Source organism: Nothoprocta perdicaria, unplaced genomic scaffold (genome assembly GCF_003342845.1).
Source record: "Nothoprocta perdicaria isolate Ctin4 unplaced genomic scaffold, notPer1 scaffold_288, whole genome shotgun sequence".
Classification (NCBI taxonomy): domain Eukaryota; kingdom Metazoa; phylum Chordata; class Aves; order Tinamiformes; family Tinamidae; genus Nothoprocta; species Nothoprocta perdicaria.
The window spans coordinates 554,226-576,260 of NW_020455519.1; the positions used below are offsets into that span (position 1 = coordinate 554,226).

Below are 22,035 nucleotides of genomic sequence, written 5' to 3' on the forward strand. Positions count from 1 at the left end.
AGAATTAATTCTAGTCCCTCACGTTAGACATCCAGGAGTCCTATTTGGATTTTTAGAGTCTGGCTATCCACACAGAAACTCAACGGCCAAGCCAGAACTTGCACTTTGGAGTTCTGCCCACCACTCTCACCCATCATTTGCAGCTCCACCAATGCAAGGCTTTTTTTTTTTTTTTTCCTTTTCCTTTCTTTTTCTTTCTTTTTCTTTTTCTTTTTCTTTTTCTTTTTCTTTTTCTTTTTCTTTTTCTTTTTCTTTTTCTTTTTCTTTTNTTTTCTTTTTCTTTTTCTTTTTCTTTTTCTTTTTCTTTTTCTTTTTCTTTTTCTTTTTCTTTTTCTTTTTCTTTTTCTTTTTCTTTTTCTTTTTCCTTTTCCTTTTCCTTTTCCTTTTCCTTTTCCTTTTCCTTTTCCTTTTCCTTTTCCTTTTCTTTTTCTTTGAAAGGATTATATCCCTTTTACGGATTTTAATTTTTATCGTGTTTTCCTGACCACTCTTCATCTGTCACTCCAATACCCTTTCCTGTCACGGGGCACTTTGCCAAGGATAACATGTTCTGTGGGAAGAGGTCTCGACATAAATAACACATGATATGCAGAAACCAGGATGCAAATTCACAACGGGGTGGGTCCRAAAGAAGAAAGGTTTCTGTAGAGCATGGCATTCTTGTGGTAGCAATCACAAGCAAGTCCTTCCAGAAACGTTCTTCTCACCATGGTGGTGGTGCAGGTGGTGCAACATCTACCCTTCTGTTTCTGGGAGTAGCAAGTGATGGAATTTTAAACCCCTTCCTGGAGAAACACTGACAAGATTCCTCCTAGGAAATGGAAGGTCAAATTAAATTTAGCAGGAAGCAGCCACAACATGCTAGTTTTCCCCAGGAATCAGCGTGAGGGTAGCTCTTAAAAAGGATGTCCTCCAGTTGTGGCCATCCAAACACATTTCTCATTCAACTTTTGTGTGCAGGAGGTGCCTTGGAAGATTTAAGCAGCGTTTACTGGCAGACTGCAGCCCCCAATCCCATTTCTTCTTCCTTCAGAGGCAGGTAGGAGGGGGATTAAGGGACCTTCTGCAATGACAGACATCTAGACATCTAGACAATGAAAGACATCTAGAATATGTGCTAGCAAATATAATAAACAGAGGCTTTGGGGTAATACTTCTTTTCAACCCAATGAGCAAAGAGATGAGTAAGAAAACTAACAGCTGGGACTGCCCATGACAGGATCTGCTGCACAACTCAAAGACTAAATCTGCTCATTGCATTTCTGCAGAGGTTTTGCTCAAATTTTGGCCATCTGGCTCCTTGGGGCCAATCTGGAGTGCTTTCCTGCCATGAGCTTGCACCACTAGAGAACATTTGGAGATTGGTGTATAATAGTAAGCGTTTTAATGCTGAACTGATCTTTCAAGCAGAAAAATTTCCACCTGCTTTTAAGGTCAAAAAACTTGGGCCTGAGGAAAATGAGCATCCATTAGGCAGCTGCTCCTGGTGGTCTSTGCTCAAGATGCTCCTCCGAGGCTCACCAGGCAGGACACAGGATGGATTAATACTGCAATCAGCTTGGAAGTGAGGAGGAACTTCTTTACTGTGAGGGTNCCCTGTGCCACATGCTCTAGGTGTCCCTGCTTGAGCGGGAAGGTTGGACTAGATGATCTCTAGAGGTCCCTTCCAACCTTGAATATTCTGTGATTCTGTGAAGTTGCCTACTAGGAGGAAGCAGTGGGAGGACCCGAGGGTGTTCCCATTCCATAAGTACCATAAACACTCAAAGTGATAAAGTCCAGATGAAAAAAATGCCTGGCGAGGTCAACGAGCAGGGAAGAATGAGAAGACCAGGCCAAAGCTATTGCATTTATAGCGATATAAAGCTGATGTAATGCTGGTCCAGCTCCCATGTTTATGCTGCCTAGTCACTACCCAAAGGATCTTGCCCCATCTTGTTTTCTTGTTTGTTTAAGCTTGGAAGGAACCTCTAGGGACCATCTAGTCCAACTTTCCTGCTCAAGCAGGGACACCTAGAGCATGTGAGCACTTCTTCACCTGTTCCTTCGGTCCTGTTTCTCCCTTCCATGTCTCTCCCCGAGTTTTGCTTGTCCTCCACATTCCCCCCGAGACAGCTGCTCATGCCTGGTGTTCCTGGCATACAGCAGAACATTGTTAGAAGAACCAACACGAAGCCTGCTCCAAAAGACACAACCCTGYACATACGATGCAAAGGAGCCTCCCTCTAAGCACATCTGGCAGGATGAGAGACCCCAGATCTGCAGGAGGCGAAGGGACACGGTGCTGCACGTTGAGGACGGCTCCCTACGGACACATGGACACATGGACTCACCTCCTGCCACTTTGTCCATGTCAACGTAAAAGCGCAGCATGGCAGAGCCCAGCATGAAGGCCACCCCGGGCCCGATGACAGTCAGGGAGAACAAGATCCCTGAGGAGGGAAGGGAGAAGAAAGGGGCTCAGCTGTAAGCGAGGACACCACGGAGAACAGGAGATGCATCAACACAGGGCCAGAATGGACTAGATGGGGATCCAACTGTACCATGTCCTGCCACCAACTTTATCTCATTCCCTTACAGTCTTTTCCCATAAAATGGTGATTTTTTCTCCCATGCTTTTGTTTCTGCTCTTTCATTTCTTCCCTCTCAAGTATTAACAACCCCAACAGAGCTTTTCAGGCTCGCTTCATAGGAAACCTTTTGCAGGACTCAAATCTTCCCTTGGACACATGCAAAGGCTGCAATACCCCTGGCACTACGATATGCCCCTCGGTATAAGAAAAGCAGCAAATGCAAAGTTACTTGAGGAACTGCTGGCATCATCTGGACTGACTTTTGTACCGCGCTTTGTGGTTTAATCACTAATTTAGATAACACAGTTTACTGCCTCTCGGTTATCTTTTAACAGCCAACACTTCTATGTGAATTATCGATAAAAAGATTAAATCCATGTAAGATTAAACTCYCATCCTACAGCTGACCTTTCTAAATAGGTCCTTTCAGGAGCTTGGAGGATCCACTGGAGAAAAGCTGATGTAGACACTTGGAGTTTGACAGCTCAGGTCAAGCCCAGGCAATTGACTCTGGTGTTTAAGCTCCCTAAATATTATTTCCCATAGCTAAACAAAGTCTTTTATGTTTTCCTTTTTTTTTTTTTTTTTGCAGCTTAAGTCCATAGCTGCCTTCTGAGATGAGATTATTCTATCTCTCTTTGTTGAAGGTTTTTTTTTTTCCTAGGAGATATTATTGTTTTGTAGGAGATGGTTATCACATTCAGGCTGAAATGCCCAATATTTCCATCCTCTTTCCTAAATCGTGTTTTCCAGATCTACACGCTTTCTGGTCTGCATCCAATCTATCCAAACTATAAGCAAACACACTATTTTTGCAAAAGGAGCTTGGTAGAGCAGGAAGGTTGGGCCAAGCTTATGCAGACTAGTACAACATCTACTGATTCTGCAGACAGCTAATTCTGGAGTCATTGCCCATGTTACCTAAATAGAGGGGAGAGTTCCTTTCGCTGGCGAAGTCGTCGATGTAGGAGATGCCGAAGGGCTGGATGGGGACACCACCGATGCCTCTCAGTGCCTGGGCCACAAACATGATGAGGAGGAGCTCGTGGTTCTCCTTGACGGTGTGGGGAGTGCAGCTCTCATCGCTGATGTTCTCACTGGGCCCCAAGCCATCCAGCTGGCAGAGGTCGGTGGCGTTGCTGAAAATACCTGCAGGGATGAGAGGAGAGGGTCCAGGCAGGGGACACAGCTTGGCAATGGGCTACCTAGCATCTGTTCTTCCTAAAGGTAATAGCAAGTCCTAAGGCATGCATGCAGCAGATGTGAGCCCAAGATCATCTCCAGTAGCTTTTGGTGGATCTTGAAATGAAGTCAAGTGAGCAAAAATTGCAGGTTTTATCAAGAGTGACTCAGCAAATAAGAACTCATTTTACCCCAAAATGGATTATGTAGGTGCCTAACTGAGAGTGCTGGTCAGGGAGCATGTAGCTCACCCCTAAAATACCAGGATCTGGTTGTTATAACCAGATTTACATGGCTGTGCCCTGTGTCATGCAACTCCAAGTGCTGGACACATGGCCCTGGCACCAGCTGCTCTGAAAGGCATGGCAAATTGGTTTAATTTAACCATTTTTAAATGCTTTAAATGACATTATAACCTGATCCTGGTTTCTATCTGTGAATTATTCACCTATTAAACTTTTTTTGGTGTTTGCAGCGGAGTCAATCCACTGCGCTATATCTGTCGAGGAGGAGAATAGCCTTTTACAGGAGAATTCTATCAAAATTGCTGGAGATTCATGGCTGGATCTGGGAAGGGAACAAAAGAGAGGTTTCCTCTCTTCTTTCTTTCCTTCTTTCATCTCCACTTGCTTTCAGAAAGGGATCCTATACCCACAGCTCCTCCCTGGCCTGGTTTCCCATGAGCAATATATAACTGCGTGGGTGTCCCAAGAGGTTGATTTTCCTGTGGGCTCTAGAACCTCTAGGTGCTCCCTCAGAGACAACTTAGTGAAATGAAGAAACACAGGTGAAATACCCCATAAGCAGGAGGAATTAGCTGCAAAACACCTACTTTCCCACTGCAGAAAACTGCATTTCACATTCCTTTGCTATCTCCCCGGGTCAACCCTCCTGCATCCTTTTGGTTATCTTCCTGCAAAGGGCTTTGAGGACAGGGTTGGCCAGGCCTCCCCTTACATAAAGTTATGAAACTGAAAACAAGAGACTGATTCATGTGAGTGCAGACCAGCCAGCTCTCCTCATAGAAAGCTGGATCCCTGATGGCTGGGGAGTGACCTTCATATTATCTGTGGTTTATCTGCTGTGTAAATATGTGGAAGATGAGGGTAATCAGGAGCACATCCTCCACTTTTAACAGCCTTCATGCCCTTTTCTCTGGTTCCAGCCCATGAGCTGTCATCTATCCTTGCTTCTGCRGGGCTGTTGCATCTCAGAGCTGAGGCCATTTCACTGGCAGAAAGTTAAAATTCAACAGTCAATTCCCCCAGGTCAAGCCTACAGCTTGCAGGCCCACAAGAAAAGGTTGTTATTTCCTTTTATGTTTCCCAAAAGGCATAAAACATGCACCTAGAGTACCTACTGGCAATGGACTGGTCGTATTTGTAGCGTCCGGTGATGAAGTGAGGGAGAGACATCAGAAATCCAGCCAAGGAGACAAGAATGGCTCCACAGCCGATGAAGCGAGGCCGGTGAACTCGGCTGCCAAAGTAACTCAGGAGGACGATCAGGAGAGTGTTTCCAACCTGTGGCATAGGAGAAGCCTCATAAATGCTGGGCAAGGGAATGAGAGGAGCATTTGGTAGAGCATTTGGTAGGTCAAGGGAAAGGAGATGTCACCTCATTGAAGGAGGTAAGCAGTCCTGTTGTCTGGCTGGACAGGCCGTAGCGTCTCTCGATGGTTGAGATGGTGCTCTTCAAGTAGCCGGAGATCAGGAGCTGGGAGAGCTGCAGRAGCCCATGGCAAAAGACGAAGAACTGCCAAGACACAAAGGAGACGGTCCAGCACCATGACTGCAAGCTGCAACCTATCAACGAGCTATTTTTCCATACAAAACAAGTGCATTTCATACACAAATGTTGGGGTTTTGAACGTGAATAGCCACCTCTGAAATACTGTCCTCTTCCTGCTGTTGATCGTGTTTTGAAACCAGGTCAAGGCCAACAAACATTTCTCGGCCAAAACGTTACCAGGGTTATTGCTTGCAAGGCGAGTGGTTTCTTCAGCAGGAAATAGCTTTGGACATAGGAATCCCTTCTCTTGCTCTGACAGGAGTTTGTGTTGGCCTTGACTTCCACATCCGTCAGCAGAGCAGGATGGTTGCACAACCTCCTGCTCCAGCCCAGCCCAAGCCAGGCAGCTATCCCCAGTGCTGACAGGAGCTCCTACAGGATAGGAAAGAGTCCCACCACCAAACTTGGCATCAAACAGTGTTTGCAAATAAATCACCTCTTCTGCTTTATTATTATTCTTTTTTTTTTTTTCCCTAGTTCAGAGCTCTGGATGAAAAAGACATTTCTCCTTCAGAGAAAGTGATGGTTTGACTCCAATCCCTGACAGAAACCTTGCCAAGGACCTTTAGCTCTCGGAAAAATCCTCTGACTTCACCTCCTCTAGAGTTTGGGAGCTAGTAGTATGGGGCTATGCGGATGGATGGGGGCTTGAGCTGCCCAGCAGACTGTCACAGAATCACAGAATGTTCAAGGTTGGAAGGGACCTCTAGAGATCCTCTAGTCCAACCTTCCTGCTCAAGCAGGCACACCSAGAACATGTGGCACAGGGTGGCAGCCAGGCGGGTTTTGAAGACCTCCAGAGAAGGAGACTCCACAACCTCCCTGGGCAGCCTGTGCCAGGGCTCTGTCACTCTCACAGTCAATAAGWTCCTCCTCACCTGGGGATGGAACTTCTTGTGTCRCAGTTTGCACCCATTACCTGTTGTCCTGTCACTGGCCACCACCGAGAAGAGCTTGCCCGCTTCCTCACTACAATCTCCCTTCATGTATTTATACATGTTAATCAGATCTCCCCTCAGCCTTCTCTTGGAACAGGCCCAACTTGAACAAGCCCAACTTGCTCAGTCTCTCGATGGATGAGGAGCATTTTCCCTTCATCTAGAGCTCTCCAAAAYGCTCCATGACTGAATATGGATGACAAGCAAGATCCTTCCATGCTGCCATGTGGTTCTGTGTCATCCTTCCYCTGTCCCCAAAGGAGTTAGAAGGAGCTAAGCATCACATCTAATGAGAGAGGCCTCCCCATCTCATTGCAAGAGGTGGTGGATATCTCTCGGTTCCTGCAGAGATGCTGCCCTCAGCCTTGGCACTGCAGAAAGCCCCAGGGAGCTGCTTTTAGCAGATGTTTTCAAGCCTTTCAACAGAGCCGGGCATTGCTGTGGCTCTCTGCACTGCACTTGGCAGGAACCTCTCACCAAGGAGCCACTTACTGGTTTTTTCTGCTATGTCTCATTCTGTTCCTGAAGCAGAGCAGGGCTTCTGCCAAGCTGGACTGCTCTGTAAGCAGAGGAGATATTTACGGTGCAAAAAGGGGACAAGGAGGAAGGGTATGTCGGAGCCCAGGCGRTTCCTGAGATCTGGAATACCAGCATATGGAACTGCTCTCTGCAGAAGCTTGTGTCCTCACGAAGCAAAGCTGGGATGCAAACCAGGACCATCCAGACTCAGGCCACTATTTGCAGCTTGTTTGGACTGGAAATGCTTTGGCAACATCTGCTAGGAGCGACTCCAAGGCTCTTGGAGTTTGACAATAGCACGATGTTTTTCTTTTTTCCTTTTTTTTTTCCAGAGGTCTTTCCACTGATTACTTCCARTCCTCAAGCCTGCAAATCACCGTAACAGCAGCTCCGACACAATCATGGCCAATTTTTGCTAATGTTATGGTTTCTTAGTAGCAGAGAGAAATACGTATTTGTAGGAACATGTCAAGGTGACTTTTTAGGTGATGGGACAACAGCAATTTTCACGTAGATTTTCACCAGTTGAAATCACCAGTTTAAAAACATGGTTTGGGGTTTCTCTCAGCTTCTAGATCCACTCAAGCAGATCCTGAAAGAAGGATCCTGGTCCTTCTATCCATGGAGCAACCACAGGCCATGTGCCTCTTGATCTGCCCAGGTTTGGGGGCAGTTGTCCAAGCTTACGGATGGGGAAGATCAAGGCTTCAAGCTCACAAAGCACCTGAATTGGAATCTGCAGGGTGTTTTCATAGGCTTCTTTCCTCCTTTTCTAGGGTGGGAATCAGCCACCTCTTCCCCATTTGCTGATGTGCTTTGCTGGTCCATGGAGGACCGAGGGCCTGGGAAAGGCAGGTAGCCATGGGGTGGCTAAAGAAAGCCCAGAGAGARTCCTCAGGTATGTGACATGTCCCATGGGGCTCATCTATGAGCTATGAAGGCACCAGCCCCGGTGAGAAACAACAGGATGAACTCAACGGAAGGAAAACCCCACCAATGACCTAACAGAACTTCCTAAGATTGAGCTATCAACAGCAGAAGGCCTCCTTTGTCTTTGAATTAAGTGTTTTGATGCCTTTTCCTGTTTAGCAGCCAAAACCCAGGGTTTCTGCAGGGTTTTTGTGTGCTGAAAAAGAGGTCTACAAAAACCTGAATTCACAGAGAGTAACTGTGCTGGTCCCTGCACAAACATTTTTGGACACAAGTCAAAAACAAGCAGCAGAGCAGCTAGAAAGTCAAAGTCAGGATGGCAAGGACAGAGAGGGAAGAAACAAGTTGGAATGCAAAGAATATCACCTGCATTTTCTCCAGGTTTTGAGCAATTGCAGGCTAATTAGTTCTAGGAAGTGCAGCAGAAAGCCTTAGTTTTTTGCAGGATCTGCCACCCATTTAGCACTCATTTTTTTTCTCACAATTGCCACAGACATGGCAATTTGCTTTTCTTAGTCTTTCCAGTGAAAGCATTATGAGGTGAAGTCCTCCTCTGGCTCCTCACGGAGTCATTGCAAGCCTCCAGCTAGTCATTTTTATCTAATTGACTCTTTGATCCATCCATGATTGGCCTTGGTGGGACCYGCCAGGCTGAGCCAGGCGGACTACACAAGCAGCAGAAATATGATTTCTCTAGGCTCATTATTCCAGGAGATCAGGAAGCTCCATCATTTTGATTTATCTGCAATTTCAGAGAGAAAATGGTCCTGGCATTTAAAGCCATCCTTGGAACAGGCTCCTCTTATAACTACCATCCATACCAGTCACAGCAGTTATTAAGACCAGAAGAAGATGTTTTGGAGGTGRCTTGGCTTGACAGAAACCAGCCTTTTTTTCCCAGATCCCAGGCCCAGAGGTCAGGACACAGTCCCATAAAAGAGAATTCAGGGATCCCAAAACCACATCCAGTCCCAGCTGTTTGGTACCTCTTTCCCATTACAGATTGAACCATGTTCACATCTTCTGCCCTCTAATCTTTTGTCATTAAAACAACTCAAAACAGCATTTGTGCAGGCTGAGGAGGAAAAAAAGGAATAGTTTGCAATGACTTTTTTTTTTAATAAACTCCTCTGAAGCATCACTGTAAGGAGAACTTAGCAATTCAGCATTTACAACCAGTAAATACCAGCCAGCAATGGGGAGAATGCGTCTTCTCCAATCAGGAGCAAAACCCTGGATGGTGCCTCTCTGCMACCAGGGCTTTTACAATGAGAACACTGCTTTTTTGGCATATTTTTCTGGGTTTTGTTTTGGTTTTCTTTTCTTTTTTCTTCTTCTTTTTTTTTCTGAAGGATCTCATACCACTTTGCCAAGCTGCCTCTATTGCCACTCCTCTACAGAGAGACACGCTTAAGAGGAAAGAGAAATGTAGTCATCTCTAAGTAGACAGCAAATTGCAAAACTGGAGATATAGCTGGAGATATCTATAACTGGAGACCAATATCTTATCTTTCATTTGTCTGCAAAGCTTCTTACAAAGCTCCATTGTGTTTCCAGGGCTGTTTGGCAATGAATTCTTTATTTWAGGGCTCTCAAAKATACACCCTGGCTCCTACTCCAAAYGTCCCAGGGRCGTCCCTGTCGTGCTCCTAYTGGGTGTTTGGGAGACATTGGCTGCCATGGTAAAAGCTGGTTTTGTGCCTCAACACGCGACAAAATCTCATGCTGTTGTTGTGACCAAGAGGGAATGGGCCTTGGAGGAATCAATATGGTCTGGTTTAACCCCAAAATAACTGCACATAACTGGGCCCAAGGCTCCACTGAGGTTGTGAAGAACTTCTTGCAATAAAGGCATGGGGTAGAAACACATCTGCTGGCTTCTTCAGTGAAGATGAGTTGCCACAGACAGTGGCAGTCCAGAAATGAGCCTYGATTTACCTGGAGTATTGTGTGCAGTTCTGGGCTGCCCAGTATAAGAGGGACGTGGAGCTTCTAGAGAGCATCCAGCAGAGAGCAAACAAGATGATTAAGGGACTGGAACATCTCTCATATGAGGAGAGACAGAGCGAGTTGGTCCTGTTTAGCTTGGAGAAGAGAAGGCTGAGAGGGGATATGATTAATCTGTATAAGTTCATGAAGGGGGAATGTAGGGAGGAAGGGGCCAAGCTCTTGTGGGTGGTGGTCAGTGGCAGGACAAGGGGCAGTGGGTGCAGGATGAAGCCCAGGCAGCTCCATGTGGCCGTGGGGAAGAACTTGTTTGGTGGGAGGGTGCCCGAGCCCTGGTTGAGGCTGCCCAGGGAGGCTGCGGAGGCTCCTGCTCTGGAGACCTTCCCAACGCGCCGGGCTGGAGCGGGTGCCCCATGCTCTGGGTGTCCCTGCTGGAGCAGGAAGGTTGGACTGGATGATCCCTAGAGGTCCCTTCCAACCTCAACCATTCTGTGATTCTGTGATTCTGTGAACCTGGAGGCCACCCTCTGTGGGTGAAGGTCCTATGCGCCTGGATGTATCCTCAAAGCTAAAGAYGCCAACATGTAGCTGTGTGACCATGGGACAAACATCATGTGGCCATGGGATCACACCAAGCCTTGGGTTCCTCCAACAGCCACTCACCTTCCTTGCCTGATGACTGCCCTGGGATAGGAGGAGGTGACCTCGTGATSATAGCTGGAAGCATGGACTCCTCCAGCCACCACGGGGTGACACAGCTGAGCAGTGATCATGTTATTGCAATACTAAAACGCTTAAGTGGCCTTTCAAATCYAGTCAATGACCCAGCTTTCTTGGGCAAGAACTCTTTACACTGATTAGAGTGGAAGATGCCACAGATTTATGGTCAAGCAAACCATGTCACTCTCAATCTACTTTCTTCCCATCTGCAGTTGGACTGTGGCTATAACACAGTCTTTTGAAACCAGTTTCTCCCTCTGTAGCCATCTCAACTGGGGCATTTCTGATGCATCCTAATGCTACCTCGCAGTACCGGGAGGGAGCTCTTCAGAACACTGTGGATCCAGCTGTTGAGAACCTAGCTCATGGATCCAGCTCCAGGTGCAAATGCTCCTCAAGCTTAAGGCAAGATGCTGCACTTCAACAGAAGCAGCATCAGATCTTATTTTATCTGTTGTGACATATAGCAAAATTTGGTGTCAAGTATCATTACATGAAGCTGCAGACCATTCCCCACAAGGACTTCATGTCTCCGAGTCACATTTTGACATGTAGCAATTACTTTTCCTGCCTCTCTATACAAATATCCAAATTGCAGTGCTGTGATTTTCAGTCCTCCAGCCACTTCAAACACACAGGCTACACTGGATGATTGTTTTTGTGTTTCTGCAAGTCCTATTCAAATCCTGCTCTTGAAGTTATATTTTCTGAGGACATCGTCTGGTTATCTGGAAACCGAACAGGATGACCTAACTTCTTGAAAAAAAAAAAAAAAAAAAAAAAAAAAAAAAAAAAAAAAAAAAGGGCAATCTGAGGAAAACAGCCTGTGTTGAGTTTAATTGTATATTTGGTGATGTGTATGGCCAGTTGAGCTTGGCCTGGACACAAGCTCCAGAGGTGAAAACAAGGGCTACAGCAGACAGCTACATGTGAAGGGTAAAAAAGAATGGGGAAGGGGATTTGCTCACCCTGGCCATGTGCTGTAGTCAAGGAAATACCCAGCAGTGGCTTTGTCAAGGTTGGTCCCAGTCTACTGCAATGACAATACCCTCCTGCAGCACTGGACTAACCTTGGAGGATCCCCCAAAGCTGCTCTGCAGACCTTGCCAAGCAGAAGATAAGCAGCAAGATGTTCAAAAAGAGAAGATCTGGCCTCAATAGCCCATTTCCACCCAAATCCCACACTTCCTGCCCTCTAGGACATCCTCCTGAAAACAATGGACTCTAGCACCCATAACCAGTCTCAGATCTTCAGATCTGCCCACTACCCTGCTCAGGTTTGGTCTACAACGTTGGTACTCCAATATTGAGACTCTGTAATGAGTCCAACTGCACTAATGCAGCATTAAGGACAGATTGATGATAACATTGGTGTTTTTCATAATGTGCAATTGTTCAACCAAATAGGTATGAAGCAGAAGCTGCAGTACAGAGGGAGTCACTCCCAGGAGAGGAGGAGCCCCCATGGATCTGTCAAAATTTCCTCATACCTTCRTCTTGGGAGGACCTGGGAGGCTTCACCAAGTCCAGCAGGATGTTGCATTGCCATAAAACTTTGAAGTGACAAGCTTTAAATGAGTTATCTTGGCTTACATTAACATTCAATTAGGAGATAAAACAGAGAATGGGAATCTGGACTCCAATTTACCAGGTCTTCTAACTAAATGAAAATATCTTTTCATGCACACACTTGTAACGCCACGCTCAGAGAAGCTCATATTAAATCACACGCTTTCACGGCATGCTGGCTGCRCAGCTTTATGCAGCAGATCATTGATGTTTCATGCTGCAAAAAGCTTTTGAGTCGTGGCAATTCCACGCTGCTGAGGATGTTGCAGTGCGACATCAAACTTGCTGCATGCGTGCAAAGAAAATCCCCAAATCTGCGGCCACGTAATGTCAGGGAAAGCATTTTCCCTCTTGTTCTCCTTTTATTCACCCAACAGACGGATTTTCTGCTGTTCCCACGTTATACCATCTGGAGCGCGGGCTCTCGCAGGTCTCTGCTATTTCAAGCACCTTCTTCACAGCAGGATATCCCCATAACCAGAGCCCATTCCTGTCAAAGGCATTTGTTTCAACAAGAGCACCTTGCAAGCTGATATGCACAAACCTCATCATATGCTCCGTCAAACCTAGGAATTATCATCTGACAAGAGCGACTACAGTCTAGTTTTCTATCTCCTTGCCATGTGTGAGAAAAGAGCTCAGAACTTCCAAATGTCCCTTTTGTAGATGGAAATATATACAGGAATTGGATTCTGTTGCGAGATGAGTATTAGTTTTCTCCTAAATCACCGTGGTCAATGTGATTATTGCTACTGCTGTCACACAAGTAGGATTTAAGCCAACTAGATACCATTTCTTGCCCTTCTGTAGACGCCTACACAGGCAGACATGCACACAGCTTTGCAGGCTGTTGTGTGCCCGAGTGAGCACCCACCACCCTCAGTCTCTGCTCCCTTTGCTATATGTGTGCATTTGTTTGAGCCGTGCCAGCAAAGTCGTGGACAGAGCAGGCAGGACTGAAAAAATAATAATTTCTGCAGCGCTAAGTGTTTTATATATATATTGCATATATTATATAAACATATTTACTTCTCTTGGAGGTCAGGCTTGGGTGCTGTGAGTTTCACTGGTGCAAGCTGAATGCTGCAGAACCTGGAAGTTAAGCTCGTGTTGCAACATGATTTATTTTGGGTGGAAATAGCCGCTTCGTTTGCTAGACAGAAATCAAGTCAGGGTTTTCTGCAGAGCGCTAAACTCCTCCTAAGCCAGCAACGCAAGGAGGGAGGGATAGAAACGTGATATCAACGTTACCTTGATGCTGAGAAACGGGTTCTTGCAGAACGTTCTCCGGGACTGATCCGGGAAGCTGCTCTTGGTGGCAGTGGTTGTCATTCTGGCAGGTCTGTTTGATCCACCTGCCAAAATAAATCATTCAGCACGATGCCAACCGCTCCACGTGAATTTGCTTTGCTCAGCACAGCAAAATCCAGCCGTGCTTTGCAAATGCAAACGCAACAGGCGCGCGGTCACCATAACGAGTTATTAATTATGCATGTTTTCCTCTTCTCCTAGCACTTCCCTGCTGCAAAGCAACATGCAGACGCTAATGACCTAATCGCCGGGGCATGGGTGAAGGCGACGTTAAGAGTTCTCGGAGGAAGGTTAAGAGGTTAAAGAATCATCAACTGCTCTACTTGATAATTATTTTACTCCACGAACAGCTGGAGTAACGAGCACAGGGATGGGTGACACAAAAGTAGGAGTAGTGGCTGATATCCCCATGGGCACTGCCATGCAGAGGGAGCTGGACAGGCTGGAGAGGTGGGAACAGAGGAAAAGCATGAAGTTTGAGAGAGAGAAGAGCCAGGTCCTGCACCTAGGGAGGAATAACCCCATGCACCAGCATGGGTTGGGGATGACCTGCTGGAAAGAAGCTCTGAAGAAGGACATGGGCATCCYGGTGGAGAACAAGGTGACCATGACCCTGGCGGCCACGAAGGCCAATGGTCTCCAGTGCTGCCTCAGGTAGAGCATTGGCAGCAGCTCCAGGAAGGGCATCATCTCCTTTGCTCTGGGGAGGCCACATCTGCAGCGCTCCATCCATCGCCTCCTTCGTATCTTTGAATCTCTTAACTTTTTTTTTTTACCTGATATCAGCTCCATACCTGGAATGACCATCCCATACCCTGATCCCTTCCCAAATCCCGCCACAAGGAGCATCCTACGGGCTTTACACAGTGCCTGGAGCAGACTCTGGTCATCACCACACTGGTGGAAATCTCCTTGGCCTTTGYTCTTCTTCCATGGTAGGAAGCTCTAGAGCCTCCATAGGAGACTCCCAGGTTTACTAGACGCAGCTGAGACCTGGATTCAGCCTCTTTTCACATTATATCACACCAGTGATACAGCTTTCTAGCCATGTTTTGCAATATGCATTACACAGTGACACTGATTTCGAAGGTCAATGCTATAAAAAGACCGAAAAAACCCACAACATCCSTGACATGGGGRAAAGGGTTAAAAGGAAAACCCAGCTCAGCACTTAAATTCTGCCAGAGCAGTCCGTGGGCCGAGGGACCTGCCCAGACACGAAGATCCCAGCAAAGTTAGGCCTGTTCCACCAGCTGTGGCCGGGTGCGGGTTTGCTGGCAAGTGTCCTCATGGGATTTAACTGATTTCAACTCCCTCTCAAACCAGGCTTAAACCTGCACCAGGGCAAGGGTGCACTTGAGGTGTCTCCCCATGCACCAGCAGCTGTGGAGATGCTGACCTGYCCAACCGCCTTCCCAAGAGCTGCTGCAATATGAGCACGGATCTGAAGTGTCACCCCATCATCTCCCTCCTTCCCTCCCCAAATTCCAAGCTCCATCCTCCTTTAGCGCCGGTGGCACCTGTGAACGGAGGGATTTGCTGTGTTTTGGGTTCCCACACCTCCTGCCCGTGACACGGCACTTTTTTTTTGGCAGCACATTAACCCCATCCGATTTTAGCATGTTTTTCAGCGCACTATAATAGACATTTCCACCTTGGCGAGGGCAGCATCTACAAGCCCTACAGTGAACGGGGTGAAAAGCTCCACCTTGGGGTTTTTTTGGTGTGTTTAATCCTATTTCCCCCACAACAAGCAGCTGCAACCTGGAACAAATGAACAATTTACTGACGTCGGCTCTAGCAATAAAGAGCATCTTAACTGTCCTACACAACCCTCAGCAGAGGCAAATATGCTCATGGACACCCATGCGCTGCTGAGCCACCAGCTCCACCGCATCCTCTGCAGAAAGCACTCGCCGCTCTCGGCCCYGTTTCAAGAGCTGAGATAGAGCATGAAATAGAGGAGGGGATCGATAAAGCAAACCCGGCCGTAAATTAAAGCAGCCTCGCAAAGCTGCCCCGAGCCCCTGGAGAGCCCACGCACCCGCCTGTCTCCGCACGGACCGCGGCGGCCGATGCCGCCCGTCTCGGGGAGCATCGTTAGGATTAATTATTTAGAGCCGCCGGCTTGGCTGGAGGCGCTGAGGACGCTCCAAGGCTCGGAGGTGACACTGAGGACGGGAATAGCGGCGCCAAGGGAAAGGAGCCCGGGTTTCCAGGATCTGCCATGTCTGTGGAGCTGCTGAGCACCTGAGACTCAACCTCTTGCTTCCCTGCGTTACCCGTTTTAATGTATTTCATGTCTAATAAATGACCGCAACACTGTGAATGGTGTGATCCACAAGGGCATTTTGCTTGCCCTGCCTACCCCTTCCAGACCCAGGGTTCAATTAGGGGCATCTTCTACCCCTTCAATGGGTACACCTGCATAAAGTCTAACCTTTTCTTAAGCAGATTTGCACCYTTGGTGGCTCTATTTTCATAAAATGGTTAAAAAAACCCAATGGAGCGCGGTTCCTCTTTCTCCTGGGGGTTTCTTGAGTCAAAGAAGAAGCTGCGTTGGCTGCTGACAGCAAATGGACAAGGAGGCCAGGCCAGTTCTRGACAAGGAGGCCAGGCCAGTTCTGCCCTCACAGAACTGTGTGCATTACACAGTGACACTGATTTTAAAGGTCAGTGCTATAAAAGAACTGAAAAAACCCACAACATTCGTGAGATGGGGAAAAGGGTTAAAAGGAAAACCCAGCTCAGCACTTAAACTCTGCCAGGGCAGTCCTTGGGTTCCTGCTTGTACTTCAGTGCCCACCTTAGCATGGTCTACCTCAATGTGGGACATCCTTGACAYGAGCAACCTCAACGCTGCTTATTAGACACAGAGCAGGGATGAGATACTGGAAAAGAAACGCTCAGGAGATATCTGAATTTTTACAGGGTTAAAACCAGGAGCAAACTGCTGGATATGGATCCTATTTCCTCGTGCTGTCTCACGACAGCACTTTAGGCTCAGCCTAGCCACGGCATGCCCAACCAAGGCCACGCAGTGCGGTGGCAAGGCCRTTCCCAGCGCTGCCGGGCAGCAAAGGGTGCTGCCCGGGGACTTGTTTACTCTTCTGCACCGCAGGAGGCAGCCGTGGGTGTAGGAGAACTTTGCAGCGCCCAATAACGCAAGAGTTGAAGGGCTGCCACGGCCCTCCCTAACTGCTCATGCTCCCAAACCACGGAGCCTGCCCCGCGCCCGGCTCCTTGCTCCCATTTAAAGCTGCATTGCAAGAGGAAGAGCCGCGAGCCCGGCTCCTCGGACGGCGCCGAGCTCACGCTGCGGGCAGAACGGGTGCTAAGCCAAACGCTAAAACGCTTTGCTCGGCTCCCAGGGCGCTGCAAAGGGAGCAGCAGAGGCTTCTCGCAGCTGCAGGAGATGAATAAGCTCTTCCTTTGGAGAATGTTTTGCAAGGCTTTTTCACAGGCCACAATAACAACTTTTAAAGGATTGCAAGCAAGGGAAGAAGCCCGGCTCTGTTAGARGAGGCTCTCATGGTTGCTGTGCAAACGCAGTGAAGCTGCAGGCTCTACCAGCACCAGCATCCAACCCTCTTGCTCAAAGTGGAGATGTTTTGGGATCGTGAGGGTGAATACCTGACTCATGGGAGAGCATCAGCATCACCAGCATCAGCAGCATTATCCTCACTTGCAGACACCAGCCCTGTGTGGCCATCCCACCCACCTCAGTTAGCTAAGTGAGAGCAATTAGGCTGTGCTTGCACAACACGACGTGTTTATATAATCAGTTTAATGAGAGTCACCCGTTGCTGCCTGCAAGCCTGGAAGCAGCTGGGAAGCTTGCCTTGAGACCCACTAAAGGACGGGCTGTGGTCACACATGGGAATGACTGTGGACCAATATGTTCCTGAAGGGTTTCTCTGTGCTGCTTTTCATATCTGTGGGCAAAGAGCTAGGAGGCTGTCTCAGAACCTCGTCTAGCCAGTCCATAGGAAGATGTTTCCATGTGGATCAACGGGCTGCAGCACTGAGGTAGACAACCCAAGAGAGGCGGCAGACTCCTGGCAAGACACTAACTGAGAGAACACGGCAGCTTAAGCCCCGTTTCCTGAGCTGCTGGTCTGTTTCTGACCAAAAAGATGAGCCTTGTTTGATGGGAATCACCAGTCTGTGATTCTGTGAGGGTGCCCGAGTCCCGGTTGAGGCTGCCCAGGGAGGCTGGGGAGGCTCCTGCTCTGGAGACCTTCCCAACATGCCTAGATAGAGCCAGTGCCCTGTGCTCTGGGTGTCCCTGCTGGAGCAGGGGGTTGGACTGGATGATCTCTAGAGGTTTCTTCCAACCTCAACTGTTCTGTGATTCTGGGTGTTGATGGATGGCTCTTTGGAGCAGGGGTTTCAGATGCTGCGGATCCATCAGCTGACATTATTCCAACTGCTATGGATATGCTTTTTTTATCCCCCCAAAGTCATGTTTGCTCCACTCTTTTGGCCATAGGGACCTGGCCATGGGGTCCTGAGTTGCAGCATCCCCTCCTCCAGCTGGGAAAGCAAGATGATGTGGGCACAGGGAGACACAACAATGCGCTTGGACACGTCAAGAGGCCAGTCCCACACAAACTGATATGTTAAGGCTACGATAACCTATTGCCATTAATTATAACCTTGCTTCCTCGATGTCTTATCAGCCTGTTCCAGTGGCCCCACGATCTAGAGGCACGCAAGACCTGGAGAAGGGCCAAAGAAGGGACTATGCTCTAGGAAACAACCTGTATTTGTCCAGAGCTTGGCCAAGCAATGCTATAAGTCCCTTTATYACTGATGAAGATGCCCCACTTGCCCCTGAGATGTCCTCAATTTAGCGCTGAGGGGTTTGGTGGCCACCAGAAGTGCCCCGATCCCTCCGGTTGCTCCAAGACCTGGGGCAACGATTCTGGCTCCAGCAGCAGGAGCCTGGGCTCGGTGACTTCCAAGAGTCCCTTCCCGATCCCGAGGACACAGATCTCTAGCAGCACATTTATTAATAGCAGCACAGCGCTCGTTAGCTGAGCAAGGAGGAGCATGCACAGGGCTCAGCAGAGCTTGAGTAAATAAAGGAAAATGTAACACAGCAAATTAAATCCTGGCAGGGGAGACAAAGCGACAACAAATATCCCATTATCTGTCTTCCTTCGGCCAAATTTCCCGGTAATTTATATTCACCGGAGGTGAAACTGGGGTAGCATCAGATGGGTGTATGTGTGAGGGTGCTGGTGTTAAATGGGAAGGTGATTTGGAAATAGTGAGTGAAAAAAGTGCTTTATAATATCACAGAAAGGAAACGATGCCGTGTCTGCATCGCTTCCTCCCTGGGAAAAGATTGGGAGATAAAATGGATCTGCACCGAAGCTATCCCCATCCGAGGCCAGCAGACAAAAAGAAAGTGAAAATGAGCTCTAAGGCAGAGATTAATGGGGAATGTGAGGAGGGTGGTGCATTGCAGAGCTCCCATGAGAAGCAAAGTATGAGGAACGAGGAAAGCCGGGGTGAAACCTGTGAAGTGCAGCTATGGGCATGGAGGCCCCAGAGCTTCACCTTGGGGCTGCTCTGGGTGGTTTCCAGCAATCCCAGCCATCCCAAACCACCTGGGCATGACCCAGTCCTCCTTCCCCTTCCAACTGGGACAGAGCTGGAGCTGCACGTCATAGAATCATAGGATCATAGAATGCTTAAGGTTGGAAGGGACCTCAGAGGTCATCTAGTCCAACCCCAAATGTCCTGTGGAACAAGGACAAGATCCAGCCCATGGAGACCTCCTGGCCAAGAGCTTTGTCCTGCAGCAGAGGTCCTGCAAGAAGAGAGACCCTTCCTGGGTCCTCCATGCAGAGGCAACACATCCTTAGACCTCCCCAGCTCCTGCCCTTGTTTTGTTTGGATATTTGCAGCCCCAGGAGCTTTGGATTCACTGGTGTGAACTTGAGCTTGGATTCACAGGCAAATGCAACTTGGTCCAAGGGCATCAGATCATGCAAAGCTCTTATGGATATGYTGAGTTTTGCTCGTTATTGGTAATATTTTATGAATAAAGGGTTAGAGCTCCCCTGGATTGTAGCCTCCAGTTCATAACTGGGAGGAAACCAGTCAGGTTGAGACTGGTGGAGACTCAATCAGTCAGGTTGAGACATGAGATATCAAGATATATGTCCTTGTCTTTTGGATCTTCTTTGTCCTTGTCTTTTGGATCTTCTACTCTAATAGCTATATGTGAGATATTCCCTGCTCCAAGCAGCCCAAAAGTCAAGGTTTGGATGAAGGAAAGCACAAAATAAAGTATATAAACTATGATTTATATAGTATATAAACTATATAAACTATGATTCTATGATTCTATATAAACCCTTTCCCCACAGATGATGACCCTTTCCACTGGCTATGGCTCCAGCACAGGAATAGGACAGAATGGGAGCTTGTAGGAAGGTAAATCCATAAAACCCAAGATAGATTTTTGTGCTCTGGGATTTTATGCACYGTACACAATACCCTGAATGTTTTTCCTTCTCCCCTGTGTACTTCATTACTGATAAAGCAAGAGTGAAAAATAAGAAAAAAAAATGGGGTTTTGCTGGGTATCCTGAAGAGGGGAGGACTCTGCAGTGCCATTTGCAAGAAACAGGAGGAAATGCAGGAAATGCAGGAAAATGGGGGGAAAGACAAAAAGACAAAATAGGGGAAAGACAAAAAAAAGGGAATGCAAGAGGTCTCCCATGCAYAGGGGCACAGCCCGCCCTGCAGAAGTCGTCTTTTTGAAGGAGAAGCTGTTGCAAAGAAGTGGGTGCTACAGAAACGGGGCGGAGGGTGCAGAAAGCCTTGCACCTTGCACCTTGCAYGACTCTCTCCTCAGCAACCCAGAGGTGGTTTCCATCTCTTACCTGTATAAAACCCCCAGGATTGCACATCAGTACGTCAGCAGGATTGCACCTGGGCACAAACGCATTTATTTTCCCTGCAGCCGCTCACACAGCCTATTTGAGGGTGAAAATCCCATGAAAACGAGGCAGAGAATACGCTGCCGCGGGAAGCCAACAGCAGAGGAAGTTTAAGACTTCCCATGGGCTGCAAAAACGCAGGGCTCGGAGGCTACAAATACCTGCAGGAGGAAACGCTGCAGCCGGGAGCATCGCCCTGTGCCAACGGGTCCCTGCAGGCTGCTCCACAGGGAATTATCCCATCCCAGGCTTTCCTCCCGGCACGGATCCCATCGCCTGACATTTCACCCCATGCAACGTCCCTGTCCTGCTCCCTGCTGCTACAGGTTTCCTGCACTGCTTGTTGCATTGCAGTTGCTCCAAGCAGCAGCAATTGGAAAGACCATCGGCCGGCACATCCCAGCATTTCCTGGCACAACACTGGGAACCATCCACTTGGCTGGAGCACCAYAAGGACATTGCAAAACCAGCAAGGATATGTGCAAGGTGGTACTATGAGCCTCCCAAGTTAAGAGAAATCTTGATATAACTGCAGCAGCAACAGGTTTTTCAGCCTCTGCTGCAAATTGCAAGCACAAATTTTCCCCCCTGGAGCAATGGATCCAAGGCAAATGGAACAGGAGGGATCAGTGGCACCGATTGCAGCCGCCTTGGGCTGCAGCGGGACAGGGTGGCAAAGGCTTTTGCTCCATCTGGAACCCTCTCCTGCATCCGAATGCTGCAGGTTCCTCCGAGATGGGAGAAACTCAGCTCTTTGCAACCAATTTGGGGTGATTTYGCCTCGGATCGGTGCAAAGCAGGAGCTGGCTGGCAGCCCTGTGCCGTCGGGTTAAGTTTGCAGATGTGCAGGTAAAGGTTCACCCTGGCAGTGCTCCACAAGGGCCAGGAAGAGGCAGCGCAGGGCGAAAAGCAGCGTTGCCAGCGGAGCAGAGGCAAATGCGTCACAGAACTCAGCCCTGCAGCCTCCGCGTGAGCTGTGGCGGGAGAGAAAATCAGTGTTGCTGCTTAACTGGAAAGCAAGGGGATGAAATAAATAACTGAGAGCAGAGGGGAAGCAGCAAAAATGCACGTGCAGAAAGAACATTTGTCATTGCACCTTTCTGGGGTCTTTGGGTTTTTTTTGCCTTTTATCCCCTTTAATTTTTGCAGGATGAGCTCCAGCTCCCCAAATCAAGCCAATACAAGGAGCCCATGCAAAATGAGCAAGAAACGACAGCGATGCAGCCAGGGGGACAGACACACGGTCCCCACCAGGGTACTCACAGTTTCAGGGCTCGCTCCTGCCGCTCGGGTCGGGATAAAGTTTTGCAGCYGCCTGCGGGAGCTCGGGCCATTCGGGACTTTTACTTCCCAGCCCGGAGATGGGATGGGTGTGCGGAGGTGGAGCTTAGCCTCCGGCTTCGGAAGCTGGAGAGCAATTACAGCAGCAAAGTTTGCAGTGGTTTTCACCAGGATTTTGCAGTTTTCCCCCCAAAAAAGGGAGTTTGGAGGGTGCTGTTGTGGTCTGTTCACAGAGGGTTTTGCAAACGCCTTGCAAAGCCTGAGCAYGAACTGAGCTCCACTTTGTTCCGTTCCCCCTTCACCCCACGTGAAGGT

The 22,035-nt window shown here is 48.2% G+C and overlaps 1 protein-coding gene across 1 annotated transcript in view; it reads right to left on the reverse strand.

Moving 5' to 3' along the window:
• Window positions 1–21,757, reverse strand: part of SLCO2B1 (solute carrier organic anion transporter family member 2B1) — a 47,096-nt gene extending 25,339 nt beyond the window's left edge. The window contains exons 1-6 of the mRNA XM_026041553.1: window positions 21,703–21,757; window positions 13,421–13,524; window positions 5,373–5,510; window positions 5,116–5,278; window positions 3,495–3,722; window positions 2,334–2,432 (exon numbers count right to left, since the gene is read on the reverse strand). Coding sequence (XP_025897338.1) covers window positions 2,334–2,432; window positions 3,495–3,722; window positions 5,116–5,278; window positions 5,373–5,510; window positions 13,421–13,501 — 709 coding nt within the window. The 5' untranslated portion in view covers window positions 13,502–13,524; window positions 21,703–21,757. The remainder of the gene's footprint in view (window positions 1–2,333; window positions 2,433–3,494; window positions 3,723–5,115; window positions 5,279–5,372; window positions 5,511–13,420; window positions 13,525–21,702) is intronic.
• Window positions 21,758–22,035: the final 278 nt, after the last annotated feature.